At 38.8% G+C, this 7,089-nt stretch overlaps 2 protein-coding genes across 2 annotated transcripts; one reads left to right on the forward strand and one right to left on the reverse strand.

Moving 5' to 3' along the window:
- Positions 1 to 665: 665 nt before the first annotated feature.
- ndufb10 (NADH:ubiquinone oxidoreductase subunit B10) lies at positions 666 to 2,822 on the forward strand. Its single transcript, XM_041229914.1, has 4 exons — positions 666 to 907; positions 1,562 to 1,700; positions 2,250 to 2,389; positions 2,596 to 2,822. Exons 1-4 carry the CDS (start codon positions 760 to 762, stop codon positions 2,694 to 2,696), a joined length of 528 nt encoding a protein of 175 aa, XP_041085848.1. The 5' UTR covers positions 666 to 759; the 3' UTR covers positions 2,697 to 2,822.
- Positions 2,823 to 4,724: 1,902 nt separating this feature from the next.
- On the reverse strand, positions 4,725 to 6,777 carry LOC121300920 (40S ribosomal protein S2). The gene is made up of 7 exons (XM_041229910.1): positions 6,643 to 6,777; positions 6,302 to 6,391; positions 5,945 to 6,052; positions 5,695 to 5,868; positions 5,432 to 5,591; positions 5,076 to 5,167; positions 4,725 to 4,838 (listed from the first exon to the last, which is right to left on the reverse strand). The coding sequence occupies exons 1-7, from the start codon at positions 6,772 to 6,774 to the stop codon at positions 4,758 to 4,760; spliced, it is 837 nt and encodes a 278-aa protein (XP_041085844.1). The 5' UTR covers positions 6,775 to 6,777; the 3' UTR covers positions 4,725 to 4,757.
- Positions 6,778 to 7,089: the final 312 nt, after the last annotated feature.

Here is a 7,089-nt window from a genome sequence, read left to right on the forward strand (position 1 = left end):
TTTGCAGCTGTTAAGCAATATAACAATAAAACTTTTAATATTAACAATAACTAGGTATTATCTCTTACATCTCCTACATGTTGACACATGTAACCAATACAGCCATTTACAGCTGTATGTTTTCCTTTGGACAAATGTATCAATTACCAATATGCAACATCTGTACTGTTGTTTCTCTGGATTTTTAAAAAAAAAAATTATATAGCAAATAGTGCCACTCCCAGACAATGGCTAAAAAATGTAAGTGAAGAAAACATTCAAACACTACATCAAGCCTGAATTTATGGAGAGAGAGAAAAAAGGAATCTGTAACTGAACACACAAATCATGTGTGTGGTACACCTATATATATATATATATATATATATATATATATATATATATATATATATATATATATATATATATATATATATATAAAAATTTCCGCATATAGGTGTATACGCTACTATTATGCCATGTGTTCTTCTCGCTTACGTCAACGATAAACAAATTGGGGAATTTGAAATTGGAGATGCAAAAATTTATACTATGTTAATAATTACTTATCTTTGTTAACTCGCGTAGTACTAGACATTTAGACTTTTTTGTCTTTATGGCTCTATAAAATTTCACTCAAAAATGTATTTATCTTATGCGATCCAAGTGTTGTTTTTCATGACCTTTCTTCCGCCATGTTGTTTGAGTAGCGGGGCCGCTCAGTCTCTGTCTAGCAGGGAGAGAGCTTGAGGTCGAATTGGATTTGATTTCAAAGTTGAAATGCCGGACGGTTTTGATAAAGATGTCTATCCAGAACCACCTCGTCGGACCCCGGCGGTTGAGAAGCAGACTGGTCTCCCAAACCCGGCTGAAATTTTAATAAAACTGTTTCAATACACTGTTGACGTTCCTGTCACGACATTCAGAGGTACGGTATGTCTGTGCAGAAATAATACAATGTTGCACTGATGTCTTGATCATGTATAATTATTTGTTGGACATCATAATTCATAATGAACGAAATGTGCTATTTGTATTAATATTAACATTGTTATTTAACGTTTGAATGTGGAAAATAAATTGCTTAAAAAAAATATCAGTTTGTGTTGGTGTGCAACCATTTTCGGCTGGTGTTAATAAATCGCATCCTTATAAGTTATAAGAAATTAAAGGCATCTAATATTGTGTATTATTTATTATTACATTATTCCATGCGGTACAGATATTTAGCTATGTGTGTACAGATGTGTATCTGTAATTAAACTACCGTATTTGATCCAAAGTATGTTACTACCTCTTTAATTGTGCTCCTTGAGCAATATTTTAAACTGGTTTCCCTTCTTTCCTCCCCCCATTGAAAATCCCTTTACTAAACCTCTTAAGTCAACTGGTAGAAAATTCTGTAATGGATTTGATATACCTGCTGGGTGCCCAGTAAATATTTGCCAGCTCTATAATGGTCACAACAGGTAATAACTCACCTATTTGTGTAAATGTATTACTTTAACACCCTGCAGTCGGTTTTGCTTTCCTGTTAAAAATTCAAGTCACTGGTCTTTAACGTGTCTCTTTTTGATCACAGACTGGGTCGAACGCCAGCATGAGAGAAACAGGTTCTATTATTACCACCAGAAATTCCGCCGTGTCCCTGACTTGACAGAGTGCCAGCTGGGAGACCACCTGTGCAACTATGAAGCAGAGATGCAGTGGAGGAGAGACCAGTATGTATCAACAAGGGTTTCTCATTATTATCATCATTGTCTAGTGCTCAACGTTCACTCGTTGTCATCTTCTGCTGCAGTTCATATCAGTCTAAACCTCATATGCCCTTAACTACAGGTTTTTGTTTTAACAAGTGCCTAAAGTTTTGTTCTTAAATCTGCATTATTTTTGACATACAGCGACTTCTGTCAGTAGCTACAGTGATTGCTGTAGTCTGTGTACCAGACCAATACATTATGACCCAGTTTAAACCTGGAATGTTAGGGTGTTTGAAGGTACCCCAGATCTAGAGCAGATGCAAGGCCGGAACTAAAAATGAATAATCAAGCCCTTTGTTGTGTTAGTAAGCATGCTGTAATTCTGTCATTTTGGTCATATCCACTGTATAGACCGCTTGATCCCAAATCAGGCGGTTTAACTTGTCCATTATTGTAGTAGATTATCAGTGACATATGCCATTCACAGTGCCATTTAAAGTCTCAACCATTTGAAGTACAGCTCATACACCTTGCATGTGAGTTAACACTATTGTGTGTGTCATCCATAAGCAAAGTGGATCAGGAGATTGTGAAGGTGGTCAAGGAGCGGCTGGGGGCCTGTCAGCAGAGGGAGGGGAACAGCTATCTCCAGAACTGTGACAAGGAGATGAACCAGTTCAGACAGGTCTCCAAGGCATACCAGTCCAGATGTAAGTATTGTCTGTGAATGCAGAGGTACTCTCCAGCTAGAAAGCATGCACATTTTTCACAAGTACAATTGCCTTTTTTTGGCATATTGAGTATAAGCTTAAACCTGATGGGCTTTTGAAGCTAGATGATGAGCTCTCCTTGTTACAGTAGTGGAGCTGCTATGCACAACGATGAAATAGAAGTTTGCTTCTATCTTGCTTTTCAGACGGGGATCTCGGAGCTTATGGCAGTGCCCAGAAATGCTTGATGAAACAGAAGCACAGAATGATTGCAGAGAGGAAAGAAGCAACTGCTGCTGAAGCCTAACATGAACCAGCACTTCAAGACTAACAGGTGGATCTACAAGACAGTCCTTCAACATTCTGTTGTTCAAATATGGACAGTCCTGGCAACAGGATGTATTAATGTAAAATAAAAATTACTGGGGAAAAAGGTTCTTGTTTTGTCTTAAATATATTGAGCATCAAAAGAAACTTACCACTTCTATATGCGCATAAAAATAAACTTATCACTTATATTTGGATAAAATTCGCTAGATGTGATCAAAAAATGACATTCTGTTTTAGAGCAGGTGCAGTGACTTTTTATTGTGCTGATTAATAATTGACATCTTGAAGATGTTGCAAAATGATCTGATGATTTTGAGCAGGTATTGTGACTTTTTGGTCTCGCAGTTCTTGGTCTGTCATCGACAGTGTGTTTGGTTATACTGTCTCACCAGGTTTGAAATTGCTGGCTGTGAGCACCCAAGACGGTGAGCCACAGTACGCTGCCCTAGTCCAGCTTCCAACATGCCGATTGCACAAAGGCGCTGCTCTGTTGACTTTTTTGTTTTCCAGTGATTATTGTTTTTATTCAAGCTTGCAATTCAACAGCTGAAATCACTCCATATCCAGTGTCTAATCAACTGTCTTACTAATTAGGTGATTAAGTGCATATGCTTCAGTCACTCAAGCATACCATGGTCAAGGATGAATGACCAATTGATTAAAAAGAAACAAAAAACATTTAGTCAATGTCCATTTATATACCTTATTTTATTTTAAATATATTATAAATAGTAAGAAGTTAATTTTGATGCTCGGTATACTTGCCAATGTTTGAATTGGAGTGATGCAGATTGAAACATTTTAGCTGCCACACAATCTTGATTTAAGTATTAAATTACAAATTTCTTTTGAAGATAGTTTAGATTTTTTTCCCCATATATTAACCCTGGCATACTCAAGTCAAGATTTTGGAATCCCAGTTTATATTTTTACTTGGGCAAATTAAATTGTCAATACTGCATTTGTATGCATATTCTGATCACACACAATTAAAATTTGAGCATATGGGAGTTTAGGTGAGATTTTGATTTTTACAGGATGCCCAAACTAGAATAAGGCACTAGTTTTTAAAGCTAGCTTCTGCCAGTTTCAGTAGCACCAACATGGATGATTGGAGTGAATTCATGCAGCTAACTGCCAAACTAAGTTAAGCAGCAATAGGAGCAAATACATTAAAAAAAAAAATGTTATATATATTTACAAATGACATCCAAGATTGCACATTATAATATATTCTCAATTGATAAATATGCAAGTTGTAGCCATTTAACCTTTTGCGGTCCTATGTCGGACCAGGTCCAACATTATTTTTCCTTTCCAGTCCAATGTCGGACAGGTCTCTAGTCATGTTTTCTCCAGAAAATGCAGAGAAAACCTTTCAATGGCAGAGTGAGATTGATTGGAGCCAGGGAAAAAAAATTAAAAAGCTTATCTAATAGTCCCATGCACCACAGAAATAAGACAAAAGGATAGCGGCTACTGCATCCAGCACTCAAAAAATCACAGACATTTGCAGAGCATTTTGAGATGTTATAGTAATAATGACTTTGATTGCATTGAGGAGTTTGGTGATAAATACTCTCCTGATCACTTGTTTTATCAATATGCAGAGGTATGTGAAATATTGAACAAGGGGTGGGGCTTGGCTGGAGATTCAGTACTCTACTTTTGAGATCAAGTGCCTTTTAATCCTGTTTTACTCAGGGGGGAGGGGGGTGATTTTAAAACTAAAATAAACAGCACATGTGAAAATAAATTGGACCTGACAAGTGCTGAATAAATGGACCGCTACGGGTTAAACATGTAAAAAGATAATCTGTTCACGATTGCTCCAAGGAATGCATATTTATGTTACATATATTTAAGTTACTTGCACACAATTTAATCCAATTGAATGCTTGATGCTCGATGCACCAAATTTAAGTTAACGCTAGTAACATTTACAAATACTCTTATGGGCAAGTTGGAAGGTACAGTACAAAAGTAAATAGACAAGACTACAGTATCCATTGAAAATATTTATTTTCCTCAAATACATTTAAGAGGTTGGTGGAACAGCTTCCTGGGTCCTCTGCACAGAAACCCTGGAGTGGGTCTTGGCCAAGTGATCAGTGAACTCCTGGGGGAGACACACACACACACAAAAAAAAAACATTAGCACTACAGGTATCAAGTCTTGACATTTTACAACAAAAAGGGACTTAACAGATTAAATGGGGACAAACTAGGGGCTAGCTCAAAAAAAAAAAAAAATAAAGGTATATGCATATTAAGTGACATTAAATAGGTGTCTAACTCACCAACATGAACTTATCCCCACCTTTAATAAATAAGCTCATTTAAAAAAAAAACTCACTTGGTAGGGAGACTTGGCAAAGACAGTCTCCTTCCAGAGATCAGGGGTCAGGTAGCTGTAGGTCTTGGAGATGGCATCAAAGGTAGCCTTGGCTGTAGAAGACAGTACTTGGTTAAAGATCTAGCATACAGCATTTACAAAACAAGAAAACAGAGAGAACATGTAGAGCTCCGAAAACGGAACAGGAGAACCAAGAAGCGGTTAACCTGCCGTGCATAAGGATACTCACTTACTTTTGCTCCCGATTAACGACAGTTATACCATTGTAAAAGGTATATCTGAACAGAGCTGAGAGCTTTAAAACATCCATCATTAACAAAGTCAGACACTCTGATCTAAATAAAGCCCAAACTCACCAAAGTTGCCCAGCGTGGCTGTGCAGCCCCTGGCTGAAGTGTAGCAATCATCAATACCAGCCATTGTAAGCAGTTTCTTTGGTACAGGAGCAGATACAATGCCAGTACCACGGGGAGCAGGGATCAGACGCACCAGAACTGAACCGCAGCGACCAGTCACCTGACGGGGAAGATGACAAACAGGTTATTAAAACAGGAAAGGCTGGATCAATGGTCACACTGACAAATGTACTGATCATGTTAGATTAGGAACTGCTTCCTACCTTGCAAGGTACGGTGTGGGGTTTGCCAATCTTGTTACCCCAGTAACCTCTCCTTACAGGGACGATGGACAGCTTAGCCAAGATGATGGCTCCACGGATTGCAGTAGCAACTTCCTTAGAGCACTTGACACCCAGACCAACATGGCCGTTATAGTCCCCAATGGCAACAAAGGCCTAACAGGAAAAAATGTTATATCAAACACAAAAACCAAAAGCTTTCAACAGTATTGATGACAAAAACAGAACATACCTTGAACCTGGTTCGCTGACCGGCTCTGGTCTGTTTCTGGACAGGCATAATCTTAAGGACCTCATCTTTCAAAGAGGACCCCAGGAAAAAGTCAATAATCTCAGACTCCTACAAAGAAATTATAATTTAATCAATCTTTACAAAATTGACAGGTGGATTACAAATCTGCAACTTGTTACAACCACTTGCTACATTTAACATACCCAGGGCTTACCTTGCTTTAATAAAACTTTACAACCACCCATAACTGTCCAGATTTGTCCATTCATAGACACCTAATGTAGTAGTGAACATACCACCTGCTACCTCTGCTGGGTGTCAGTTCTACAACTTGTATAAGTCAAAGACCGCACATACCTTGATGGGAAGGGAGTACAGATAAATCTCCTCCAGAGACTTGATCTTCATGTCCTTGACAAGGCGACCCAGTTTGGTCACTGGCACCCACTGCAGAAAATAAAGTAAATGTAGCCATTAACTGAAATTAACAAAAATAGTTTAACACCTAAATGTGCCCATTCTATCTACAAACCTGCCATTCACCAACGATTAAAAAACTCAAGATCAATTGATTTGACAAGGCATCAAACTGTCAGTCATTCACAGAATTAAAAACACAAAACTGAATGTGGAACACTGAAATAATAAATCACACTTAAACTGAAACGTGCTGCACTGCTTGAACCCCCAGCACTCACCTCCTTGTCGTCGGCCTTGCCACGGGCACCACGGCCTCTCCCGCGACCCCTGCCACGGCCACGGCCGCGCCCCCGGCCCCCACTGCCAAAGCCACCTCGGAAACCTCCTCTAGCACCGGCGTCGTCCGCCATTTGCTACAGGAGACAGGATAATGCCAGGTAAACGCAAGCGCATTAAAGAGGTTTGTCATCGACTCAGTAGAATATTAGGCTTTCCTGGCTTTATCGAATAACTATAGCCGATGAAAGTAATGGTTACATTGCCGTAATTCGTATTTAAAAACACATCTTAAACAGAACACATTACAATTGTGTAGTATTGAGAGCGTTAATGTAACAAGACCAGCCACAAGAAGCTTGCACGGCGAACAGCGGTCAAACAGTATCCAGCTCTGGCGTACGGTACAGCTTCCATTCTCTTCTAAAATACTGATCCCGTCACATTAA

The sequence above is a fragment of the Polyodon spathula genome, chromosome 26, assembly GCF_017654505.1.
Source record: "Polyodon spathula isolate WHYD16114869_AA chromosome 26, ASM1765450v1, whole genome shotgun sequence".
Lineage (NCBI taxonomy): Eukaryota > Metazoa > Chordata > Actinopteri > Acipenseriformes > Polyodontidae > Polyodon > Polyodon spathula.

Bases quoted from the DNA above. Each gene is read 5' to 3' on its own strand.
- ndufb10 (XM_041229914.1), top strand. From the start codon at position 760: ATGCCGGACGGTTTTGATAAAGATGTCTATCCAGAACCACCTCGTCGG. The intron at 908-1,561 runs GTACGGTATGTC...TTTTGATCACAG, and splicing joins TCCTGTCACGACATTCAGAG to ACTGGGTCGAACGCCAGCAT. The intron at 1,701-2,249 runs GTATGTATCAAC...GTCATCCATAAG, and splicing joins ATGCAGTGGAGGAGAGACCA to CAAAGTGGATCAGGAGATTG.
- LOC121300920 (XM_041229910.1), bottom strand. From the start codon at position 6,774: ATGGCGGACGACGCCGGTGCTAGAGGAGGTTTCCGAGGTGGCTTTGGC. The intron at 5,869-5,944 runs GTATGTTCTGTT...TTTTCCTGTTAG, and splicing joins GTCAGCGAACCAGGTTCAAG to GCCTTTGTTGCCATTGGGGA. The intron at 5,592-5,694 runs GTAGGAAGCAGT...CTTCCCCGTCAG, and splicing joins CCCACACCGTACCTTGCAAG to GTGACTGGTCGCTGCGGTTC.